The 26,863-nt window shown below is 49.8% G+C and overlaps 1 protein-coding gene across 5 annotated transcripts in view; it reads left to right on the top strand.

The window, feature by feature from the left end:
• The window catches only part of Map2k5 (mitogen-activated protein kinase kinase 5), a 217,915-nt gene extending 204,255 nt beyond the window's left edge, over nt 1-13,660 (top strand). For all 5 annotated transcript variants that reach the window (XM_006511146.2, XM_030244354.1, NM_001364494.1 and 2 more), the window contains one exon: nt 13,238-13,660. In XM_006511146.2, coding sequence (XP_006511209.1) covers nt 13,238-13,342 — 105 coding nt within the window. In that variant the 3' untranslated portion in view covers nt 13,343-13,660. The remainder of the gene's footprint in view (nt 1-13,237) is intronic.
• Nucleotides 13,661-26,863: the final 13,203 nt, after the last annotated feature.

The raw sequence follows: 26,863 nt of genomic DNA, 5'->3' as shown, positions 1-26,863 counted from the left end.
GCGCACGCCACCACTGCCCGGCTGTTACTTGCTTAGCAATAGGCTGACATTAAGTAAGTGCTCAGTGAGCTGTAGCCACCTATCACAGATCCCTAGCGCTGCTGTTAGAGAGCTGAGAGGAGACATTCCATGAAGAGAAAAGACACAGGCTAATGAGGGCCCCACCTAGGCCAAAATAAAGACAATCTTGCAACGTAGTGGGCAACATGAGCTGGACTGCACTGAGCCAACCTGGGAGGACCCTTCCAGAGTGGAGCAGTGAAGCAGGATGCCCGTTGGTTGTTCAGCAGAGGGGTGGCTGGACAGATAGTAGGTGGCCAGCAAAAGGGATGTCGGACTGAGCTCTGCTGGCTGGAGTGGAGGATCATCAAGCAGAAACTGTCCTTAACTATCTACCTCTTTCCAAAACCCCTTAGAGGTCTCTAACCACAAGAGCCATGACCGGCACTGAAAGGCGGGAGCCTCCTGGCTGTTCGCCATTTGTCTCCCCATTCTTCCCAGCGTCCTTCCCTTCTGTCAGGGAACATCATTACTATGCTAATCTTGCTGGCCATCATTTTAACACTGACCCCTGCTAACCTGCCTTTGCAATTGCAGGGACTGTGGCTGACTTCTCTAAAAGTAACCTTAAATTGTAGTCTTGTAAGAATTCCAAAGCTGTACCCTTCACTCCCTCATCTAATGAGGTTATGACCAAATGCTCATTATAATTGCTTTAGACTCCTTTTAATTTTCAAGCTTATTAATCATAAGAAGAGTTATTTAAAATTGCATAAATTAATCTTAGATTAAAAGCCCATCAAAGCCTGGAAACAATTAAGAATAAGTAGGATTTCCCTGGGGCAGCAAGTTTTATTTTAATATTGTAGTCAGGTGGATATCAGAACCTTGAAGTATGGTAGTGATTAATGTATGCAAAATTTAAATGAGATTTTTTTTAAATGGCAAGTCTAAATCACTTATTGACCTAACTGTAGGCTTTAGCCGCACTGGCTGTCATATGGTGCAACTGTTTACTAATCAACATTTTAATTACCGCGTGTGCTGGCAGACCCTAGGACAAACAAAACCCAGCATCTCAGATTGTTGCCGCCAAGTCTCTTGCCCAAAGATATCAGGAAGATGAGAAGATGGAGGGATGAGACCACTTAAGGCCATAGCATAGCAGGGGCTCCAGCAACACTGTCCTGCCTAAGGTTGTACTGGGCACCCTAAACACTCTATACAGTGTGTAGTCCTGGGTTCCTAGGTCTTCTCCTTGTTCATGTTAAGGAGGTAGGTGTTTCCAGAAAGAAATCTGATTGCACTTCAGGCAAAGTCAGAGAGCTCAGTGATCCAGGAAGTGCCGAGGAAGCTTCGTGCGTCAGGAAGAATTCCTCTGTGGTATAAATGTTGGGTCTCTGTGGAAGGACAGTCAATAGGAGGGTCACCCAGAAGGAGCTGTGTAAAGAATCCTTGAGATCAGCTCACCTTTGATGTCTTGTGAAAGCTTTGTCACGGTCAGGCAGAAAGAGAAAGCTCTAGGTTCCCAGGTGCGATTTCCAAGCTGTCTGGTAAGTTGTGGCTAACCCCTCACCTAGTACACCGAGAAGCCAGTCTCCTCCTCCTCCGGCTTCATGGACACTCAGCATTCCATAAGGTGGATATGCTATGTTTAGTTAACCAGAACTCTGTCTCAGAACATGTCAGCTATTTCTGTGTTTTTTGCTATTAAGACCATGACTGGTGAGGTGACTCAGTGGGTACAAGTGACTGTTGTCAGGCCAGACAACCTGAGTTCAGTTCCCGGTACCCACGTGGTATAAAAAGAGAACCAGCCCCAGCAGGGTGTCCTCTGAGCTCAATACCCATGCCATGGCACATACACATATTCATATATACATGCTTGTATACACACACACATTTAATTTTTTAAGACAATGACTTTATGTACATTTTTAAGCCTGGATGTGTGAAGCCAGTTTTTCTATCTCATTTGATATAAATTATCAGCCTTTAATCTTTGCTATCTGATCAGTGGTAAATATGTTTGTTGTTTAATTGGCATTTCTTTTATTAAGTATGAGAATAAATGAGTTGGCTTTTTGCTTGTTTGTTTGTTTGAGTGTTCGACTAGATTTTTGTTATTGTTTGTTTGTTTGTTTGTTTTACATCGTTTGCCACTTCTTTGCTGGGCTCTGTTACTTTCTTTCGCACTTACTGAATTCCTTGGCATCCCAGACTGAGAAATGAGAAATGGATACACAGCTGCGAAGGCACCTTCCCACCCCTGTAAGTCTGTGTCCCTTTTAGGCAGTTTTCATACACCTTGCTGAGCAGCACTGAGGCTGCGTAGCCGCTAGCTGGGGTACACAGCCACACAGTCCTCTGCCTCTTTGTTCAGTGTCTAACTTCCTTTTGTCAAAAAGCAGCCTTTGAAATTGCAAGGCAGAGCAGGGGCTGAACTTGCTTTAAAGCTGCCTGTAGACATCAGGAATATTTATTTTCTCTATTTGTTTTAAGCCTGGGAAGACTGTGTGGTTTTCTCAACACTGTCCTGATGGGGCCCTGACCAGCAAGCGTGCAATGCCCCTAGCCCTAATGTGCCATTAATGATAGGTTAATGTACAGTATAATGTTTTTGGGACTATGGGTTCATTACACTTCTGAGTGTGAGGTCTTTCCACAGAGCGCCCAAGGTCCCATTGCATTATATCATGCAATAAAAATACCCTTTCCATATCACACACTAATAAACTGTATTTGAAATGCTGTCTGAGGGCACTGCCGTCTTGTCTGTAAGCTGTCGGTGAGAGCAACAGTTGGATTCCCTGTTTCTAACTTGCACTTTTCTTACATGGGTCACTGAGCCCAGGAGAAGTCAGCTGGCCTTGTTTTACATGGAGAACAAGTTGGTTCTTCCGGGTTGAAGCTCCGGGGCAGGGCTTCAGTCCAAGTGGAGATGGGCTTCATACCTGGAGAGCAGAGCCAGGTCAGCAAGTCAGGCTAAAACGGGATCATTTGGCTGCCATCAGAAATTATTTCGAAGCTTGTGCTTTTTAGAGATTTACCTCCAGTAAACAAAATGGCCTCAGAATCAAGGATGAGGCAAAATCGGTGTGTGTGTTTGTGTGTGTGTGTGTGTGTGTGTGTGTGTGTGAGACAGCCTTACTGTCCCTCCATTGACACAGTCTCTAGGGAACTTCTTTCTGCAGGCTGTGGGATGTGGTGAGATTTGATCCTGGAGCGCTGCCATCACCACATCAAAGTGCAGGAGCTCTGCCTGTAAAAGAAGTTAGCTTTTATTTATTCTGTTTGGGTTTTTTTGTCTGTTTGTCTGTCTTTGTCTGTTTTAGTTATGTGACTCAGGAGCTCCTTATGCACCCCAGGCTGGCCTCAAACTCAGTCTTCCCTACTACCTCTAAGTGCTGAAGTCACAGGCATACACTGTCATTACTTTCTGATGGGGACCTGGGAGATCACATGGGCCTTTGACCTGCTTTAAGTTACGTGCTGCTGCATTCGCTGTGTTAGAACAAAAGGCCCAGGTCTGAAGCCTCTCCACTGCAAATCCCACTCCCACCTTGGCCAAATCACTTAGCACGCTTGAGTCTAGGTTTCTCACAAATGGAACAGAATAACAGCGTGCTCTCAGTGACTTCCTGGGTAGCCGTGAGAATGAGCACCTGTCCAGATGCCACTGCCGGCAAACAGGCTCTACAGAGCATGTGCAGGCCATGTCATCACCGAATAGCTACCTCGAGAGCAAAGGCAATGGAGGCAGAGAGGGCTGCTCATCTGGGACTCCAAGATGATCCGAGTAAGAGCACTTTACTCGGAGCCTGACAACCTGAGTTCAGTCTCTGGGACACACATGAGAGACAAATAAAGCTGACTCTTGCAAGTTGACCTCTGATGTTCACATACATGATGTAGCATGAGTAGAGTACTTACACTCACAATAGTGAATGAATGAATGAATGAATGAATGAATGAATGACTAATAAAAATAGTTGTGACAAGGCCTTTGATCTTGCCCCTGGCCACAGAGAGCATGCTATGGCTGCAATGTAGACAGCGGTGTGGAGTGCCCACCTCTTCTAGACAGCAGCGCAGCAAGCAGAAGGGCAGCGGAGGTGGGGACCTGTGGGGATGTCTGTGTAAAGGACTAAGATAGGGAAAGCAGGTTAAGACAGATGAACCGGGCTGAAGGGCTGACAATCTGGGGAACAAGATGATGACGTAATGCGGAGGGGATGGAGACTCCCACCCCTCCCACAAAGCCACCTACACCTGGCTAGCAAAGTCCCCTTGATTGTTGGGGAGGAGAATATCTAGATTTCTAAGATAATTTGGCTTTCTTTTAGGGAGTACAAACCTTTTGTTTTTAGATGCAGGGTCTTAGGTAAACCTCTTAGGGGTTAAATCTGTCTTTGGGGCTACCAGGACTTGAAAAATGTTACCCTGTATCAAGAAAACCAGAAGTGACAAGTTCATTTAAAAAGCCTGGTTTGTCATTGTTTATCTAATTTTCAGAGTTGACACAGAAAATTAAACCAGCTGACACTCACTCTCCGGAGCCGCTCTGGCTCATTTCCCCGGCCCTCTCCACCTGACCTTGCCACCACAAAATGCTCTGAAGCCAAAATATAAAACTTCCCACTGAGTTTCTGAGCTCTTCTGCAGTTGTTCCAAGATTATGTCATTGGGTGTCATCTCTAATGTTATTAAAAAGCAAGATGAGGCTATAAATCTACTCTGGGAAATGTTTCTTTCTTTTTCCCTCCACCTTGAGCATAAGTCTTAGGAGTGACCAACCTCGTCAGAGGAGGGAAGCCAAGAACAACGTGTGCCCTAGGTGCCCATAGGTCTTTACTGAGATATAGGGTGGCCTGTGGCATCACACATTCCTTTCCAGAGAATGTTCCAGACAGACCATAGAGGAAGTGATGTCTTTTGCAGTGCTTAAAACTGGTGTTCTAACATTCAGGTGGCAGAGTGTCTTCACATCAGTGTCACTGGCGAATGAGGTGTTCTTCCCCCCAGGAAGGCACCCAGCCAAGAGGGAGGGAAGAAAAGGGAAGAAAGAAGGAAGAAAAACAGAGAAAAAGAGTAAAAAAAACTTCATGTCAGATTTTAAATGTATCATACACTCATTTCCTTTTAAATAGAGTCTACACAGCTGGACTTCCAGACTCGTCTATTTTTTTATTCTTTAACCCCTTGGCTAGATCCTTGTCAGTGAGCCTTGTTGGCTTCTCCTTTGTTACCCTGTGTAGAGCCATGCAGCCACGTGGTTGACCCCCAACCAGTGTTTCAGTTTCATTCTCATTATGTAGTTTTACCAGTGGGTGCTGCTTCTTAGTGCTGGTCCCAGTCTCCCCTCTGAACTGCCTTTCCTTTCCTTCATCCTTTTGTATTTAATCATTTGTGTGTGTGTGTGTGTGTGTGTGTGTGTGCATGTGTGTGAGAGAGACAGACAGACAGACAGACAGACAGACAGACAGACAGAGACAGAGAGAGCTTGAGATTGAAGACAGAGGGGCTGCACTTATTAAAATTAAGCCTTCAGGGTCTACAGTAGAGAAAGTTCTGTGATGGGAGCTTGAAGACCTGAGTTCAAATCCCAGCACCCACATAGAAAGTGGGGATCATGGCTTGTGCATCAGTAATCCCGGCACTGGGGAAACAAAGACAACAGATCCTTGGGCTCCCTGGCAGCCTTCTAGCCTTTCTCGCTGCAGTGAGAGACCCTGGCCCCAAAATAAGAAGAAAAGCAATAGACAGCAACTTCTCTCTCTCTCTCTCTCTCTCTCTCTCTCTCTCTGTCTCTCTTTCTCTCTCTCTTACACACACACACACACACACATGCATTCCAAAAATAAAAGTAAGTTTTCAAGCCAAGATCATTGGGCTAATAGCCTTCTGGGACAGACCAAAGTCACATGTTCACGTTTTAGTTTACCTTTCAGACCCATAATCTAAGATAGGAGTGTGACATTATGGTGCTCATAGATTGCAAAGCACCTATAGACCTGGAAGCAAGAAGTCCCACTACGTAGAAAATAAACAATAAATAATATTTTATATAAATTGTGAAAAACAATATGATCCTTTGCTCTTAAGTTATAAATGAGGGTGGATGTCAAATTGTTGTCATGATGTCATTTTCTGAGAGCACCAAATAACCACGTGCTGAGAGGGTTAGGGGTGTAGCTCGGTGGGCAGAAGACCTGCCCACACGCGTGAGCCCTGAGTTCCGTCCCCAGCACAACAAAGCTCCCGGAGCACAGTGGTCCATGCCTGTCAGCCCAGCACAGGGGAACAGGAGGCAGGAGCTGCACGAGGTCAGGGTTATCTTTGGCTATGTAGAAAGTACAGACGAGCTGGGCTAAGTGAGGCCCTGTCTAAAATGAGAGAGAGAATGAGTGCACCACAGAGAAAGTTTCAGGGCTCTGGAAAAGCAAAACACGATGCTTATAACCAAGTCACCCATCTGCCTTCCTCAACAGTGAGGCAGGCTCACTGAAGGTGACTTGTAGCCAAGCAAAGTGTGACCCCTCCATCATTCATCCTGAACATGACCAGCCACACCACCTCGGAACACATAGGTCACCCACTCACAGCCACACAAAGTCCATCTCAGGCTTCTGTCTATTTAATTTCCTTCAGTGTTACCTTGCAGAGCACAGCAAATCAATAACAGAATAGCTAAGGATTACAAATTCCTGCATTGTGGTTTAGAAAGTACTGCTCAGGGCTAACAGTGGGTTCTGTTGATGGTTTTTATTTGCTGCTGAGCCATAAAATGATCCTAACTTTCTACCAGTGCACTGCTGCTGCTGCTGCTGCTGCTCTTCCTCTTCCTCCTTCCTCCTCCTTCCTCCTCTTCCTCCTCTTCCTCCTCCTCTTCATCTTCCTCCTCCTCCTCTTTTGTGGACAGACTTTTTGTGGAGAAGGGAGTACAAGTATATAGTTTTGAATGGAAAATATAACTGATCATTTTCTTTTCTTTCTTTATGACAGGATATTATTATGTAACCCTGGATAGCCTGGAACTTACCATGTAGACTAAGTTGGCCTCAAACTCATAGAGATCTAACCGTCTCTGCCTCCCCAGTACTGTGATTAAAGGCACGCACCACCCCACCAGAAACTGATTGCATTTAATCCTTTGTATTACATGCAAGGTCTGATGACTTGGGCCTTTCTTGCTCTTTTTTAAAGGTTTAGCTTTCTTATTGTTAATTATGTTCGTTGGAGGTATGGTGGCATGTACACCTAAGTGCAGGGCCCACAAGAGCCAGAGGAATTGGCTGTCCCTGGAGCTGGAGGTCCAGGTAGCTGTGAGCCACCTGGGAACCCATGGCATGCTCTAACCACTGAGCTGGCTCCTCAGCCTCTGATGCTCCTGTTGTAATAGTCTGAAGGAGACACACACACACAGCCCAGTGGGACCATAGTGATAGACAGTAAAAGGACAACCAAATGTTGTCTGCTTTTGCTTCAGCCTTGTGACCTGTTTACAGTTTGCTTCTTCTTCTAAACTAGAAAGACTGTTAGCAAGGTGAGATCTAAGCAGATAGCAGCCTGCTTAATGGGACACTTCCAGAAATAAGACAAGACTGTGGCTTTGGAAAGTTCAGAGTGTGGTTGTAGGGCTGGGAACTCATGCGTGACCAGCTCTGGGAAATGTGTTCATCAGTATTACATCTCAGAATGGATGTAAGGAAGGCGTGTGGGGACCTTGTCCATCACTTCCACCCTCCGCTCACACACCCATCCGTGCCTCTCGGTCATACCCATGGAATAGCTCTCTCTATGTGTCTGTCTCTGTCTTCCTCCCTCCCTCCCTCCCTCCCTCCCTCCCTCCCTCCCTCCCTCCCTCCCTCTCCTTCATCTTCGCTTTCTCCCACTTTCATGCATGGCAGTAACCCTCACTAAGTTAACCAGGCTGGCCATATACTCACTCTGTAACCCAGACCTGCTTTGAACTTGTGATCTCCCTGCTTCATTCTCCCAAAAAGCTGGGATTGTAAGCCTGAGCTTACAGACCTAGTCCTAACATAGGCAGCTCACAACCACCTGTAACTCCACCTCCACTGGGTCAGACGCCCTCTCCTGGCCTCCACAGGCACTGCACACATGATGTATACATACCCACATGTAGACATACATACACATATGAAATTGAAATCAAATTCACTTTAAAATGTTTAAAGGAACAGCAGAAAAGTTTTATTGTAAGACCTAGCCACTGACAGTATGCACCAAGTGTTTACATAAAGTGCTTGTAATGAGCATAGAGTACAGATGTGCTTCACAGAGCTTTATGGCCATGCTCTCAGACAGTCCCCGCCCCATGTGTCAGCTGGCCGCCATGTGCCTAGGCTCATGGTATGCTACCAGGATTTTATATTCACGTCCAGTCAGAGTAGGACACCATAGCCCTGTGTGTTTTCAGATTGCCAGTGCACCACACGGCCACACAGGTCTGAAGTCAGTAGCAGTTGCAACAAATGGAACAGGTTCACCAGCTTTGCCCTAAGACCTGTAAAAATCATCATAACACAAGGTCTTCATGGTGGTCCTGTGGACTGAGCACGGCTGAGCACATGGTATAAGGTTTTTAACATACAGATTAAAGTATCCCTTAACAGGACTGTGATGGAACGCCTCACTCCTCACGGGTCTGAGCTCATGTAGATCCTAACAGCCCTGGCTCAGACTGAGAGGGGAGGTGGGATCCTTCAGGAAGATGCCTGTAGCCCCCCCCCTCCAACAAACCTCACAGACCCTCTCCAGACACTCCGACCACCCTTACAGGCACCTGTCTGGGCACTGCATGGCCCCATCCAGCAGGCTTCCAAAGCTTGTTGTACTCTGCTAATTTGGGCTATGAATAAGAGGCCTAGGCCAGCCTTGCCTGTGTCCACAGGAGCTAAGATGTCCCCGCCCACCTTGTGTGGCTGGTGGGGAAGGGGTGGGTGAGGCCTGGATCCACCCCAACCTAAGCACAGGCTTTAGGGGGATGGAGCCAGCCAGGGGTGCTGGGGTACTTTGTGACAAGGGTACTTTGTACCTGTAGCAGAGTGTGCCACAGGAAGGGTACCTACCAGAAGGAGCCCTAGAAAGGGCAGGACAGACAAGCTCCACTACGGGAGTGCTGGGGGCTGCTGCTGCTGCTGCTGCTACTGCCAGCCAGCTTCTGATGGTTCTTCTGCCCCGGCCTCCAGCTCTGGGGCCAGTCACTCTGAGATCCAGAGAGGCTGACCTCAGCAGGCAGATGGCATCTGTCCTCCATGCTTTGAGGCCAGCCTTTCCTGCAGGCAGGTGCCATTCCTTCCACCCCATTCCAGATCAACGAGGAAGTTGTGTAATCCCGGGGTTGGGCACTGGAGTCAGTGGAAAGAAAGGTTCAGCTCTGTGGATTTAATCTTGTGTGTCTTGTGTCCTCATCTGTAAGATGGGAGTGATGTTTATACACAGTGTCATTGATTGCCACTGCCTGGCACACAAGTCTCAGTGAGGAGGATGTGAGTGAGCTTTTACCCACACTGAGTCAGTGTGCCTATGCATGTACAATACTCTAAACAAATAGGACAAAACTGGCTGTGCCCACCTCAAGGAGCAGCAGCAAACAGGCAGGCAGCATGGAGAAAGAGTGTCCTGCTCTTAAACCACCCTTGCTCTCTCTCCTTGCCCTGGTCCAGAGTTTCTGAAGCCTTGGTATAGGAAAGTTCACGTTAGCTGTGTACGGATGCAGAACAGCCAGTGCCTGTACACAGAGGCCTGGTGGGTAGGGATGGACATTTAGGTTGCACGCACACATGCATCTCTTTCCCATACCACAAGCACTGTGCGGAGTTGTGAATCAGACATCGTACCAGGCCCTGCAGCCCAGGTACAAGTTCAGTTCAAATGTGTGGTATTCCTAAGCAGCTTTACACAGAAAAAAAGGTGGGCACCCCAAAGGGCAAATTCTTAAATGACATGAAACTCAGATCCCAACTAATGGCAGACAGGGAGACTGTCACTGAGCACTGGACTTGGAGAGCAGCTGCTGGGTCTCAGGCAGCACCCATCATGGTAGCCAGGCTTGGAGCCCCAGTCTTGCCACACAACAGCCACACCTGCGCCTTTTAAAGAAGGCTCAGCAGGGCCTGCTGTCTCTCCTGCAGGAAAGCACCTTACTGTAATAGATATGCAAGCAAGAAACAGAGCCATCACCTAAAAGCTGGGACATCAGAGACCAGGAGCAGGCTGGGGAGGGGAAGGGATGGGATGCAGGGGATGGCATGGCTCTTCCTCCCTAACAGAGCAGTTGTTGCCAGTGCTTCCTCCTCCCCCTCCCCTTTCTCCTCCTCTCTCTCTTCCTCATCTTCCTCTTTGGAGGGTGTCTGTGGCAGATGATGCTCACTCCACTGACCCACTTTTGGACACAGCCCCCATCTTTTGCCTTCATTACACCTTTATCCACTGTGCCGAGTATGTGTTGTGGAAGACTGAAGCCCCTGCCAGTTCAGTTGTTGTATTTGGGCTTGTGATCTCTCACAGGAAATGAGAGTTCCCACTGCCTGGTGAGGAAGCCAGCAAGAAGCTGCCCAGCTTCTGCCAAGCTCTGCAGACAGGGCTGTTGGCACACTTTGTGCATGTCTCCTGCAGTTCACTCCCTTATCTGCCTCTCAGATACCTGCCCAAAAGCAGGCAGTGAAGACTGGGGACAAAACCTCTCTTTTTTGTGTGTGGTGATCTAAGTTACCTCATCAGAGGTACACAAGAGATGGAGTTAGCCCCCAGGCACGCATGGGTCAGGAAAGGGCAGGTGCCTCCACAAAACCTGGAGGTCAGCAACCTGGTGATCCGTCCACTTCTCAACTATCCCAGGGCACCAGGCAGTGCTGTCCACTGTACAACCGTCAGCCCTTCCTGGACTGAGAAGGGATGCCTCCACTCCCCTCCTCAGTTCCACTCTGCCTGTTCTCAGACAGATGACAACCGTGATGGAGCATATGGCCCCAAAGTCACCCAGCATTCTGTGAAAGTGACACTGTGGTACTCTGGGCTGGGGGGAGGGGACCATCCTCCAGTGCACAGCTTATGTCTTTGTTCTTCAGAAGGCCACAGGGTCACTCTCCCAAATCTGGAAAAAACATGCACAGGAATTTAAGAAGAGGACTATCTATCTAGGCAGCCATGTGAAAGCAGGCAGAGGGCTGGGCTAGTACAAGCCGGAGAGCACATGGAAGCCAAAATGGAGTGCCTCTTGTTCAACTCCCACCCAGACCTGTGCCACACAGAGGCGCCCCCCCCCCAGCAGCCTGGCTTCTGTAGCCCTTTGTTGGGGTCCTACACTCATGTCTGTAACCCCTACAGATTGCAGTGAGGAACAATAGGTACCTAGCTGGCTTTAGGTGTAGGCCTGGGCCCCCAGGCTGGAGAGCTAGGGTAGTGTTCCTCCCTTCCCACCCCCAAGCTCCACCTGGTCCTCACAGAGCCTGGTAAGTGCTGGGGTCAGGACACAGTAGATCCACGCCTCTCTTAGCCATGGCCATGTGGTGAGGCTATTGCTGGCCACTGGGATGTCTAGAACACAACCCAGGGCCTGACTATTCGTTGGAGCCACAGATCACAGCCAGGTATACTGGCAAAGTAGCTCAAAGCCCTGTGAGCCAGCAGGGACAGAGAGTCTGAGAGAGGCTCAGAAAAACAGGAGTGGGGAACAGGAAAGAAGGCAGATGACGAGGAAAAGAAGCAGGAGTTGGGGTGGACATCAGGGGTCGTCCATCTCCCCGCCCCCTTGCTCAGTTTCTGTGACTCTCCAGAGCCTGATTTTCATGGAGGCTACAAAGTTTCTGCTGAAAGTCTTGGTGAGTGGAACAATGCTTCCTAGCCTCCTTCCCTGCTGATGCCCTGACAGCTCCGTGGCTTGTCCCTGATTGCTTCTGGCCTTCCCTGGAAGCCCCCAGACACCCTCAGGTCGGGAATGGTGATCTTAGTGCTTCAGAACAGAGGGGGGGGCTGCCGGATAAATATAACCTGGCCTGGCTGTGGGCTTAAGTAGGTTAGAACTAGAGATGGATCATGTGGAAACAAAACCGGCCCCTCTGAAGTCCGGCCCTCTGCCCTGAATTGCCTCAGCCCTCGGCCCTCCTCTTGACAGCTGCCCCCTCCTGGAGCCCACCCCGTGTCTGTCCTTCATTTGCAGACTGTGATTCACTTACAGGGGAGCAGGAGACAAAGGAGGAAACTAACAGGGACTGACAACGCCTCTGACAAGATGATCCTTTGCTCTCTGGGCAGCAACTGAGCCGGAAACCTGGCCACCCAGGGGCCAGGCCTTAGCCCAGTAGCTATGGCTCGAAACTGAGCAGAGAACCTCAGCTACCTAGGCTAGGAAATGGGACTGAGCCTGCCTTTCTTTTAGCACAAGTTTGTTTGTGGTGGTGGTAGTGATGATGGTGTGGGTGTGTGGGGAGGTGTGGTGTGGTATGTATGGTATGTTATATGTAGTATGATATATGTGTGTGTACCAGTGCGTGTGTTTTGTGTGTGTGTGTGTGTGTGTGTGTGTGTGTGTGTAGATCAGAGGACAACTTTCCAAAGTCAGTTCTCTACTAATACCACATGTGTCCCAGAGGTCAAACGCAGGTCCTCCAGCCTGTCTTCAAGCACTGTTACCTGCTGAAACATCACGAAGACCCGAGCCTGCCTTCTTACCATGTATGGTTACTGAAAAAAAGAAATCAGTTCCAGGCTAAAACACATCTTGGAATATAAACTGAGCTGCCTAGCTGTTGTTTTGTTTGTCTGTCTGTTGTTGCTGTTGTTTGTTTGTTTGTTTTGTTTTGTTTTGCTGGGTTGGGTTTTGTCTGTTGGTTGGTTTGGTTTTGGTTTTTGTGAAACAGGGCTTCTCTTGTGTGTATCCCTGACTGCCCTATCTGTCCTTGAACTCCCAGAGATCTGTCTGCCTCTGCCTCTTGAATTAAAGGCATTCTCTACCACTGCCCAGCGTCTATCTGCATCTGTCTGTCTGTCTTTTCATAACAAGATCTTAAGTAGCTTAGGCTAGCTGGCTATAATCTTGAGTTCTGGGATCACAGCCATTCACACACCAGCACACCTGGCTTATACGGTGCTGAGGATCAAACCCAGGGCTTTGCATAAGCTAGGCAAGTGCTCTGCCGACTGAGCCCCACCATCAGCTCCAGGCCCCTGACCTGAGGACCACTGTCACACCAACTGCTTCTCCCCACAGGGTCACCCATTCATCGTGCAGTTCAATGATGGAAACTCCACTGTGGTGTCCATGTGGGTGTGCCGAGCTCTAGAGGAGAGGCGGAGCCAGCAGGGACCCCCGTGAGACCTCAGCAGGACACTGACCACTGAGGACCAGTCATCATGACACAGCAAGCCGTGACCCCTCTGTCTGCTGTACTGGCCCAGCCTCCTGCTCGCACCTCCTGCCCTACCTAGGAAGCCCTCCAGAGGGCCAGCCTCTGCTGAGCGGGGGAAGTGGGCACTGACTACAGCAGGTGGAGATGGTGCAGGGCGGGGTGATGAGGTTATAAAACTATGGAACCTCCTCTGGCCCCACCCCCTTATCTTTCCCTACTGTTCATTGTAAAGGGTCAGGCCCTATCAGCAGCACTGATGGGAATAAAAGTATTATTGCTTTGGATGGCGTTTGTCTCAGCAAGTCTGTAGTACATATCCCCACTAAGCAGGGACACCGGCAAGATGCTGTCATTTTCTGTAGCTCAGTACTAAGGCCCACGCCACAGCTCAGGTGTCCTGAGAAATCAGGGCTCAGAGGTGCCCACACCAAGCTCCATGGCAAGGTCTGGACCCCAAACCTCAGGTCGTGGTCTAGTCCTCTCCTGTTCTGGAGCTGGCTGCCAGCCCAGCATCAAAACAGCACTCACTGTGGCTGTGGCTATGGGTGGCTGAGGAGGAAGCTAACTACCAAGAGTAACAAGCAGGAATTCAGAGGCTTACAAAACCCTTCCCCACACCCAGCCACCAGTTGCCTCTTCCTGCCCATGACCACTCCTCTCTTGACTTGGGCCACTCATGGCCACTTGAGATAATTCTGCAGCCATCTGCAGTGTGGCCCACTCTCTCTTGCAGAGGATGAAGGAAAGCGTTGAGAGTCCATTTTCTACCTGGGGAAGAGCCACCTCAGCGTGTCCACATGCCAGCCTCCACCGCCACCCATGGCCATGCCACACTGTGTCATTTCAGTGGCAGTCCTTCCCAGTGCCCAGGGAGGCTGCTGAGGGACCTTGCTTGGCTTGTCTCTCTCCTCCCTCCTCCATGTCTGAAGGGTTTTCCTCTACTTTCAGTAGTACCAGGAATGGAGACCAGGCCCGTTCACATACTCTGAGAACCTCCTACCCAAACACTACAGCAGTATCCCTGCAGGCTCCCAACCCCACCTCTGCTGAAGGCAGCCCTGATCATGGCAGCAGGGAGTTTTGTAAGAACAGCAGGCAGAGTTGATCCTGATGTTCAGAGCTTCCCACACCACTCAGAACCAGTCAAAGGCCCGTGCCTGCAGAATTCAAAAGATAGAGGCAGAGGCAGGAGGATCAGGAATTCAAGGTCAGCCAGGCAGTGGTGGTGCACGCCTTTAATTCCAGCACTCGGGAGGCAGAGGCAGGCGGAGTTCGAGGCCAGCCTGGTCTACAGAGTGAGTTCCAGGTCAGCCAGGGCTATACAGAGAAACCCTGTCTCGAAAAACCAAAAAAAAGGAATTCAAGGTCATCTTTTTAAAAATCAGCCTGGACTATATGAGACTTTATCTCACCACCATCTCCACAATCCCCCCAACCCCAAAAAAAGGCCAATGATACAGGAGGGGACTGGATGGACAGGTGGTTCTGTGAGTAGTGCTTGCCTTCCCAAGCATGAAGACCAGAATATAAAAGAACGGTAGGTTGTGACAGCCTGTACTCCCAAGCCTCAAGAGACAGGGTCCTGAACAAGCTGCGTAGCTAGACTTGTCTAATTGGTAGACTCCAGGATCAAGAGATCCTGCCTTGGTAAATAAAGAGAAGTCCTATCAGAAAAGACACCTGACATCAACCTCTGACCTCCAAATGCATGTGCACACACATGCATGTACACCCACATACATACATGCGAATGCGAGCAAGCATATGTATGCACAGCACAGGTAATACACGAGAATGAGGGAGGATGGGAGGAGGACAAGCCACAGGTCCACCAACACCTGTGTGACCCTGTGACATTATCGTGACTCCAGTTCCTGTTGCCGCCAGCTCTGTTTCTGCTGCAGCCACCCAGGGCCAAAGCAGAAAGCCTCCAAGTGTTCACATCCCTCCATCCTATGGAGCCATAGCTGGGAGACTACTGCTGGTCCAGAGACTACATCTCCCAGAAGCCCCTGGTTGAATGGCGGCCATGTGATTAGGTCTCCTCAACAAAGTAAAGATGGTCAAGAAACTTCAGATCAAGATCCTACCCATCTCTATCCTCCTGATAAAGGAGATGGGAGGTTGAAGAGCGGTGGAAGCATCCTGAACCTCAAAGTCGCCGTATGGGGGTTCACCTGCAACGAGCTGTTAAATGAGCTGGGACTAGAGTTCTGTTTGAGCAGTATGACCCCATCTCCTGCCGACCTCTGTTGGGCATCCCTAGCACCCTCTCTCTCACCATTGTCTACACGACCCAGTCCACCTTGCAGAGCCTCCCTCGGGCGGCTTCTCAGCAGGCCCTAGCACCCACACCACTAAGCATGAAGCCTCCCATTCTTGCGCCCAGGATGAAGCAGGAAGAGATCCTGCCTAGGCAATAAAGTGGAGCGGGATCAAAGGATGACACCCGCTGTCAACCTCTGTCCTCCACGTGCACGTGCTCCGGGGACCCAGGTTCTTCTAGCCTGTACCAGTTCTGGCCACCTCATTTGTAACTGTGACAAACCCATTGTTTGTTTACACTTTCCTATCTTCCATTGGGATGGAAGCATCACCAGCTGGGGTCTCCCCACTGCTCTTCACAGACCAAGAAAAAACCTTGGCTGAGAGGGCTCCTGATAAACATTCATTGGCCAAACAGCCACCGTGGTGAAACCAGTGCTCTGTCCAGTGCCCTGTGGAAGGGACCCTCCATATGAGACTGCATTGTCCTTCCAGGGAGAGACTGGTTTAGTGACAATGTGCCGGCCTGCAGCTGCCCGAGACCTCACCAGTGTTTATCTCCTTGAGGTGGCCCCATTGCCCAGGGCCTGATGCCGTGAGAGAATTTTTGAGACCTGAGCCATAAGGACCATGCGCCCTAGACCAGTGCTCAGAGCAAGACCTGTGAGCAGTGCATGAGGCAGGCTTTCCTGACAAAGGGAGCTTTGTAACAAGAGCACCCTGATCCTGACAACCCGGAAATCAGAACTAGCTACCAACCAGACTTAAGGCTCATCCTTGCTCTTTGAAGATGCATCAGCAACCATTTGACCCCCGATCCCACTTCAGCCTGGGATGGAGGTAGAGGCTGTTATTGGTAACTAAAGATGACTTTGAACTTCTGGCACCACTGCCTCCACACTGGGAATCCATCCAGAATGTTGAGGATTACAAGGTTGGACCACCACACCCATATTTCTATAGTGCTGGGAATCGAACCCAGGGCCTCAGGCATACCAGGCACGCAAACACTCTTGCAAAGTGAGCAGTCTTCCAACTCAGAAGAAAGAGGGGAAAGAGCGTTGTCTCCTAAACCAGGTCGTTTGCTTGCTTACTTACTATTAACTTGATTAATTGCCTCCACAACCCCTGAGCTAGATGCTGCTATTCTGCCCATTTCACAGATGGAGAAGCAGAGTCATGGAAGCAGAAAGTCTCACCCAAGGTCACCCAACAAGTAAGCAGAAAATTACTGTTTGGCAGTGAGAGCCCCACTCTTAGCCTGAGTTCCAAACCAAGCTCCAGCACATGCACCCCATACTCCAGCACAAGCCCCCCAAACTCATGCAAAGACTGCACTCTGGGGAGTGGGGCCTCACATCTACTCTTCGGCCACCTCGCTAATGCTGTAGAGGACCTATCATTGGGCTGCGAAGTTGCCTTGGATAGAGCTCTGAGCCAGACCTGGAGACCAGCCAGAGAGACAGCCGCCCTGACCTCAGTTTCCCCTGCTGAGAAGTGACTGGGCTTTTGAGTCTTGTCAGTCCTCTCAGGCCTCCTGAACAACTTGTAGCCTTAATCATGGTCCCCTGTGAGTATCTCCAGCCCAGAATATCAAGCAGCTACCTACACATACCAATCCACAAACGCATACCTGCACACACCCGTCCACATGCACACATACCTGCATAAACCCAGACCCACACATACAAACGTATCTGCACACACACACACACCCGCACATCCATACATATGTACACATAGCTGCATGCATGCATTCATCTACATGCACACATACCTGCATGCACATGCATGCAGTTCAGAATATGGTTTTATGGCTCCCGGGGCCCTGGACCCCAGAGTCCATGACCCTCTGATTTGGTGCAGCCCCTATCATGCAAGCTGGAGTGAGGAAGAAGGTCAGAGAAGGAGGCTGTGGAGAGGGAGAACAGAGATCCTGTCCCAAGATCCCAGTAATGGCAGCAGGAGCACTGTGAGCTCACCGCAGCTTACACGGGGTCCTGATTTCATTCTTGGGGTCAAGTGGACTCCTGAGACTGGTCCTGGACCAAATTCACATTGAGGGGTTCAGAGGTTTTCATTTCATGCAGCTGGAAAGTTCCATCCAAAATGGGGGAGGGGGGACCTGACAGAGAGACACAGAAGTCAGGGTCGGGGCTAGGTCCTGCGGCAAAAGATGAAAGCTATGATGAGAGAAAAGGAGCCCTGAGAGGAAGGAAGCAGCACAGAGGCCTGGCAGGTAGAAACAGTCAGCATCTTAGGATGCAGGCCCTAAGTCTAGTCCTTGTGGGTGGGGCCTGGCTGCTAACGTGTGAGATATAGGACAAGGCCGTGGGCCTTCACTGTAACACTGGGTTGCAGTGACACTGGCTTCATCAGCCTCCGCCTTGACAGACATTAAAATCTTGGCGACACTAGAGAAGCTTGCCAACTAGCAGGCTGGCAGGAGAAGGTGGGGACAGGCAGGCAAGGGATGAGGCCATTGGGGAGGCCAGGTGAGGTCCCACAGATAACCTGAGCCAGAGGGCATTGATAACATGGGACAGGGAAACCAGCAGAGCCAAGCCTCATAATGACAAATTTTCTGCTGAACAACCACAAATATTCGCTGTGACTTTGGACACAGTCTGGAAAAGACTTTGTTTCCTCCCTTGGCGGGATCATTTGTCTTGTTTTGAAGCCCTGAGATTGCAAGCGGGAACTTACAGACTAAAGTTTGTCTTAATTGCAGTGGTGTCACCACCTCTCTGGCAGATAACAGCACAATGAACGAGTCGATGGGGCTGAGCCCTCCAGGTCCTTCTTCTAAAGTGAGACAAATGTCCCTGCTTTGAGCCCAACAGTCCATTGGCAGCCCTGTCATTTATTTATCTCCCTAACAGCTCGCATTAACTTTCAGGGGGTAAAAAGTCTCTCCTGCCTGCAGACTTAGTTAAAGGCAGCCAGCCTCCCCGTGCTGCTGGGCTCTCCTAGGAATTCATTCTTTCAGTCTTTTCCCCCACTCTGGGGAACCCAGGGGACAAGGAGAGCAATGGCCCACACATGGAAAAGAGAGGCGGGTGGCCGGTGAAGACATCCTGAGAAAGAGGGGCTGGGGAGATGCTCAGAGCAGGGGAGCATTCACTGGAGCGCGAGGACCAGACCTAGCATCCCAGCACCCACACGAAAGCCACGTGTGGCTGTCACCCTGCACCACGGACACGTGAGGCAGACACACGATCCTTACAGCTTGCTGGTTAGCAAATCTGGCTGGCTAGAAAATGGCAAATCCTGGGTTCAGTGAGAAATCTACTTCCAGGGAATAAGGACATCCAGTGTCCTCTGGTCTCTACATACACGCAGAGGAACATGTCACCTCTGTAGACACATGCACACACAAGCATCACCAACACATACGCTATACACACAAAAGCTCCGAGAAAGGACAGATTCCATCGGTCTTGCAGTGTGGGTGGAGCAGGGCAAACACCCTTCACCCTGGTCTGATTTGGTCCTTCTGGCTCCTCTGAAAGGGCCTGGGACAGGACACCCCACCTCCATGCTTCTACCACAAGGCTAGTGCTATGTTCCCTACTGTGCCAAGCCTTTGCTGCCTTGAGCTCCCTCAGCTTGCCACAACTTCCCTGCCTTCCTCCTCCTATCCCCACTGTGGTGTAGTTCCTCTGGGAGACCTTAGCCACTGGCCTGACTGACCCCACCTACAGGTAGAGGAGCCCTGCCCGCTGTTCCCCGAATGTTTTGTGCTTAGCACAACTGAGAAGAGTCACACACTGGAGAAACTGAGATTAAATGTGGATGGATAGATGCTACAGCCAGGGACGAAGACCACTCCTGCCCCTCTCCTGCAGCCTCCCTGAAGGCACTGTGTGTGGGAACACTGGTGTGGCAGGGCTGTGGCTGCTCTTCTCCCTGGCTACTAGTCTGCAGTTCTCAAAGGTAAAAGGCTGAACAGGTAGCATTCTATAATAAAATTATTTGTTTTTTTTTAAATAAAAATATAGTTTGAGGTAGGGTCCCATGTAGGCCGGGTGGCTCCAAGCTTACATGGTACTGGGCAGGGAACCCAGGTTTTCAGTCCCACTAGGTAAGCATTCTACCAACTGAGCTGTGTGCCACCCCTTTACGGTGTTTGTGGGCAGAGGACAGTCAGGTTCGAGTTTTCCGATAGCCATATGAAATCCTCCTCCTCTGCCTCAAGGCCTCCTTGTTGGGAGTGATTGAACTGAGCTCTGAAGGGAATGGACTTGAAGCCCTACAGCCTTGGTTCCAGTCTTGCTTTTCCACTGACTCCCTGTGTGATCCTAGGCAGAATGCCTACCCTCTCTGGACCTCAGTTTCCCTATTGGTAACATGAAACCATGATAGTCTTTGGAAGTTGGTGATGTTATCAAAGCATCCTGTAACACATTATGACAAGCGTAAACAGACTTCTAGAGAGCCAGTTTCCACACCTCCCTCCTGCCAGGTGACCTTAAGCACACACAGAGACCCACACAACCCATTCATATGACAGCTCCCCATATTTCAATTCTTCCCTAGGAGAGGGGAGGCTGCCCCAGATCAGGCCTGCTCCCCCAGCAGATGCTTAGGAGCTGAGGTTTTCTGAGCTTCTCTTTACTCTTCCCCTCCCACCAAGAACCTGCTCTCCTCCCGCTGTGCTGTGCTGTCTGTCTGCCTGCAGCATGGGTCTCTGTTGTCATCCTATGTTAGTGTGACTGAGGAGGACACAAAGGCCTGAGGAGAGGGGACACTGTAAGATGTGGCTACACTACTGATGGCTTTCATTCTAGTCAAGGGGACTGGGCACCTCAGTCACCTCCTATCTGAAGCCCATGCCCTGCCAGAGCTGCTCAGCTTCTCACCAGAAATCCCAGCAAGGCTGGTCTGTCTCTCTTGGGAAGAGAAAGTAGTCCTTTATGCAGGCCAGAAAAGCCATCAGGATGCCATGACAAATGAGAGAATCATCTATCCACATGTAGAAAGATAAATCTTGACCCCTACCTCCCATCACACACAAAAGCTAACTCAAGAGGAGTGGAAGATAGACCTAGACAAGGGAGCTGAGACTGGAAACCTTTTATTAGAAAGTAGGAGATGGCCGGGCAGTGGTGGCTCACACCTTTAATCCCAGCACTTGGGAGGCAGAGGCAGGCGGATTTCTGAGCTCAAGGCCAGCCTGGTCTATAGAGTGAGTTCCAGGACAGCCAGGGCTACACAGAGAAACCCTGTCTCAAGGAAAAAAAAAGAAGAAGAAGGAGAAGGAGATGGATGGCTGGTTGTGGTGACACACACCTGTGATCCTGCACTGAGAAGCTGAGGCAGGGGGAATCTCTAGTTCCCAGACAATAAGGGTCATGTAGAGAGACTCTGGCAGAGAGAGAGAGAGAGAGAGAGAGAGAGAGAGAGAGAGAGAGAGACAGAGACAGAGAGACAGAGAGAGAGAGGAAGTAAATCTTGTAGCAAAGTCTTAAGATTTATTTTATCTTCAGGTGTGTGTGTGTGTGTGTGTGTGAGAGAGAGAGAGAGAGAGAGAGAGAGAGAGATACCAGTGAGTGCAGGTGTCCTCAAAGGCCAGAACAAGTTTTGGATCCCCAGTGAGCTGGAGTTACAAATGGTTGTGAGCCTCCATATAAATGCTGGGATCTGAACTCAGATCCTCTGTGAGAACCATGAGATCTCTTCGCCGCTGAGCCATCTCTCCAGCCCATAAAGCCTCCTTATATATGATGTCAAAGTAAAAATAAAAATAATAAATATCAACAAAGTGTAAAATGCTCATATTTCAAGGGATGTCATTAGAAAAAGCCTGGTCTCTGGTACCAAAAGGGGAAAGTCAGAAAAGAAACAGACTGTGTGGGAAACCGAAATTCTAGTGAAAAGTGACTGCCACAGCTGACAAAGAACCTGTGCTTATCACACCTAAACAGGCAGGGAAGGTGACAGAGCTCGGCAGGTAACAGCGCCTGCTGCCTTACCTGACAGCTCAAGTTCAATCCACCAGAACCTAGAACCCAGAAGGTGAAGAGAGATGCAATGCCAAGAAGTTGTCCTTTGACCACTATAGTACACACACACTCGCCTCACACACAGACAGACACACAAACACAGATACAAGCATACATATACAGACAAACAGACACACAAACACAGACACATGCACACACACACACACACACACACACACCTCTAAATAAATAGATGTAAAAGGGCCTGCAATGTCACCAAGAAGGCAGAAGTGCCCCCATGGAGAGCTCGCTCTGCTCTGCCTAGGAATGCCTCAGTCAGAGACACTCACATGATGGTTTCAGCAGATCTCCGCAGGTCGTTTCTACAGGACGTTGAAGTGCCTAGTTGGATGCTGCTTTGCTATGCATGGGCTATTTACTGTTTGTTCTTTTGCTTACTGCAGACTTAGTAAGCTCACTCATTCAAAACCAAAAGTATGGCTGTCATAGGTCATTCTTCTGATTGAACAGACCCTGTCTAAAAATATAGAGAACTTTTTAAAGTTTCTTAAAAGACAAACCATAGAATTACAAGATCCAGCAATCCCACACCTGGATATATGCTCAAGAGAAATAAAACATGAGCTACACACAAACTTGCACACTAGCGTCCATAGAAAGCCCTCAAATAAAAACAATCCCAATAACCGCCAAAGTAAACAAAATGTGTCATCCATACAGTGGACTATTGTTTAGTAGTAAAAAGAAATGGAGAGCCAATGAGTTATCTCAGTGAGCAAGCCTGCTTGCCAGCAGATCTCATGGTCTGAGTTCAGTCCTGACTCTCGTGATGGAAAGAGGAAACTATCTCACAAGTTGTCCTCAGACTTCCATATGTGAACCATGGTGGACACAGATGCATATACACTAGATAAGGAGAAAGAGAGAGAGACAGAGACAGACAGAGAGAGACAGAGAGAGAATAAAAAGATATAAAGGAACGGAATTCTGATATATACTATAATGAAGATAAACTTGAAACCACCATGTTAAGCAAAAGAAGCCAGTCATGGAAGAGCCCCACACTGTCTGATTCCATGAAATGCCCACCTTAAACACATCTACAGAGACAGGAAGAAGACTGGAGATTGTCCGGGACTGAAGAGTGACAGCCAAAGCCATGAGACTTCTCGTTGGGGTGATGGAAATATCCTAACATGAGTGGTGGTGACAGCCACACAGCTCTGTGACTATGTGACCTTGGAGAACTGTCAGCATCCAATTACATATGGATAGGAGTATTGACTTTGCTTCCCTGAGGTCAGTGAGCCCATGCCGAGCTGATGGCCAGACCTCCCTCCAACACCTGTGGCATCTGGTGATCTGCCCAGCATCCCAAAACCTGGGCATACAGTCCCTTGATGTATTCCAGACAGGCGGACTGGACTCCAGTATCCAGGCAGCCCTTCCAAAATGAGCGTCAAGGAAGGGAGGGCTCAATGTGCCAGCAAACCACTTTTAAGATATGCTTATATGGGGTAGGGACTAGAAAAAGGACACTAAAATGGAGGTACTTCCTAAATTTTGCATTCTAGGCACCTCCCTGAAGGCCTCATGCCTGGCTATATGTCACACACCCAGTGATTTACTTAGTTTTTTTTTTTTTTTTTTTTTTTTTTTCTGAGACAGGGTTTCTCTGTATAGCCCTGGCTATCCTGGAACTTACTTTGTAGACCAGGCTGGCCTCAAACTCAGAAATCCGCCTGTCTCTGCCTCCCAAGTGCTGGGATTAAAGGAGATTTACTTAGTTCTTATGACCCCCCTGCAAGGCTCCGTATCAATACTCTACAGATTCAGAGTTGAACAGTGCCTCACACCATGGCCAAGGCAGCTTATGAAAGAAAGCATGATTTGGGGGCTTGCTTACAGTCTTAGAGGGCGGTCCCATGACCATCATGAAAGCTTACATCTAAACCACAAGCAGGAGACAAAAAGAGAGGGAGGCTGGACTGGCATGGACCTTTTGAAACCTGAAACCCCACCTCCAGTGACACACCTCCTCCAAGTCCCCACCTCCTAACCCTTCCCAAACAGTTCCATCAACTGGGAATCAAACATTCAAGTGAGAGCCTATGGGGACCATTCTCACTCACCCCACCAGACAGTAATAGACCAGATTTCTTTTGGCTTTGAGGGGATGGCCTAGAATTTACTATGTAGTCCAGGCTGCCCTCTTGCCTCAGCCTCCCAGGTGCTGGGATTGTAGGTATCAGCTACCACTCGCAGCGCAGAGTAAGCCTCGCTGGCTCCAAAGTCTGTTCTTCCAGCAGCTTCATCAGGAGAATAAATGGAGCTGCCCCTGGGAAGTATGCCCTCTGCAGCCACTAGGAGCTCTGCAAGCCGTACTCCAGAGGCCTTGTCTTGTCCATATGGAAGATGGGAGTCGCAGGACTCCTAAACAGCACCTGGGAGGACAGAACTGCAGTGTCACATTGGCCATTACACCTAAACCCTCACCATCAAATTCATTCATTCATTCATTCATTCAACAAACATGTTGAGTACCTACTATGGTCCCTGTTCCATGAGATGGTTACAAAGGGAATGATGCATTTCCCATGTGAGGAACAGAAAACACAGACGAGTGACCAAGAAGCATTAGCCCACTCGTGGACTGCAGATGAAAATAGAACAGCCAGCAGCAGCAGTCAGGTTTGGGGGAGCCCCTGCCAGTGGAAAGCACGCTGAAAGACAGCCACAGGGATGAAGTTAAAGTGGCCTGCTTTCTGGGCCTGAACTAACTTTTCCTGGTGTGTTTCCTTACGTTGGAGTGAACTTCTAAGTACAAAGAACATAGTCTCCCAGCTCAGACTGTCAGAGGAGAACTGAAGGAAGCTGGCGCAGCCCGAATGGGAACTCTCCCAGGGCGGCAGCTGGACTACGGGCTGGAACCCAACCCAGAGTCCTGAGAAAGGGGAGAGCCCCTTGGGGGAAAGCTCAGGCCGGCAGGCTGCTCCCCAACTCCTGCCCTAACACCAAGCCTTACAGCTTGCTGTCTGCTGGGTCAAAGGAGGCTCCAGCGGTCCCTCCTTTGTCCCCCTAGTGTAAGTTGCATCTCTAAGTGCCAAGGGAACCTCAGGACCCCAAACCCCCAGACCGTTTCCGGGCCTCCTGGCTCTGCTCCTCCCTCCCCAAGCTTAAGCACACTACTGCTTGTGAGCAGAGCAGATCGCCTTCCCCCACCCCCAGCTCAGCTCGACAAGAAAGCTGCTCACAGAGGGTTGTCCGGAGGAGGAGGAGAACCTGGAGCCTGAGAAGAGATGGGGGCTGTCCTGTGCCCTCAGTGGCACCAAGAATGAGGTGGACCACTGACCATCTCTATGACTTCCTCCTATGCTCAGATTCTTCCCTCTGGTAGGGGCCCAGCAGGCCCCGCCCAGCTGCTTTCCCTCTCAGGGGCCAAGACTGCCAAAGCTAGGCGAGGCTCTATCTGGCCATTGGACTAATATCCAGATATTAAGTAAACAATAAATTAGCAAAACTACAAGAAAATTCTACAGCCCTTTGCATTTGGCAATCATTGAGTGTTAATTAGAAATTCATTACAATTAAAACCCTGCCTAAACAGGGCCTGCGCGCCTTAATTACATCTGATTTTTAATTCAGAATACGTGTTTACACAGAAAGCGCTACGTACCCCATGATTATCCCCAATCCTCTTTATACTGTACTAATTATGTAAATTAAACCTAATTAACTGACGAAAACTGCCGTTAATTCAACTGGTAAAAGATATGTGCTTGAGAAGGAGGCACGTCAGCCCAGCCCGGCCCAAGCCAGAATCGGAGTGGGCGCTAGAGGCCGGGCCCGTGTGGACCCGACACTGGGAAACAGGGGCAGCAAAGGACTGATGAGGGGCTGCAGAGAGAACAACCAGGAGTGGATTAAAAAGACAAAAACCCTAAGACTAAGGACTGGAAAGAGAGAGGCCAAGGGCACCAGCTTCCACCCCTACTCTCTGGGCAGGGCAGCAGGACCCTGAGCCACCACTGAGAAAAAGGGGCGTCATATACCACATCTGAACATGGGTTCCAGTCCCAGCTCTGTCCAGCCATCCATATCCTGAACTTGAGGTGACGACCTGGTCTCATTAGGCATCTTTCCTCCACACTCAGGTTGAAGCTGCACCTTCCTTCCTGTCCCCTCACCCAGCCAGACCCCCTTTGCCGAGCGTCAGACAGGGTCTATCTAGCTCTGCCTGCGCATCTTACTGACTGAGAATCCTGGATCTGTGAGCTTTCAGTGCCTGACTCTTTCCTTCCTGGGAAATGGGAATACGTGCTCGAATAGCGACTGCTGTAAGAACAGGCTGGTAGATCCTAAAAAGTGGCTGGCTGTAGTGTTCCTGTGGAACTCAGCCCGAGCTCGGAGACCCAGACAAGTGCCCCCAGAAACCAGCCCTCAGCAGCGGCGATCCCCTAGCCTCTAAATGGGCCTTCCGTAGAGTTTAGCCGGAACTGCCAGGCTGAAGACTGGGGCCGGGCTGGGAGCTGTCCCTAGCTTGGTGCTGAACAGGGAGCAGAGGCGACATTGGCTGTCCGCTGGTGCAGGAGCCCTGGGTAGGACCTTTTGTATGAGAGGTCCCCAGAGACTCTGCCTCCAGGCTGCTGGACTGGCTAGAGGATGGTCCCCGAGGCGTTATTAGCCCTGGAAGTACAATAGAGGCAAAACAGAGAGGTCCCTTCCGGGAGGGGGGACTCTTCCTCCTCTCCCGACTCCCACCCTGGGGGCGCAGGGCTACTCCTGTCACCACCATACCGAATTCTGAGGTTGCTTTTAAAAAAAATCATTAGGATTCTAGGAATAATTACCGAGTGAGATTGTAATTATGGGGTGGGGGAGCCTGGGCCAAGGGAGGGGAGATGGGGGGGTGGCGTGCTGGGGATAGCCTCTTGTACTGGGACAGAAAACGGGCTGTTTTCCTCAAAAAGAAGGCGAGAGGATGAGCGCACAGAGTTGGAGTGGGGCAGGGGTAGCACCTAGGAGAGATGCCAGGAAAGAGGGCCTGAGGAGGCTCCAGGATGAAGAGAGTAAGAGGCGAGGTGGGAGAGAGCAAGAGACAGAGACAGAGAGACGGGGGGGTGGGGGGGGGAGGCAAGACACCCCCATCTAGAAGAAATGGAGCCTTCAAACTTGCTTAGGAGAGGTTTCCAGGGCTTCGGGGAACAGGTTGGGAACCTGCCCTAGGCCTGGCACCTCCTTTCTCTGAGGGATAGG

The sequence above is a fragment of the Mus musculus genome, chromosome 9 (genome assembly GCF_000001635.26).
Source record: "Mus musculus strain C57BL/6J chromosome 9, GRCm38.p6 C57BL/6J".
NCBI classification, from domain to species: domain Eukaryota; kingdom Metazoa; phylum Chordata; class Mammalia; order Rodentia; family Muridae; genus Mus; species Mus musculus.
The sequence above is the reverse complement of the archived record's forward strand: the minus strand, read 5'-3'. Positions and strand labels throughout refer to the sequence as shown.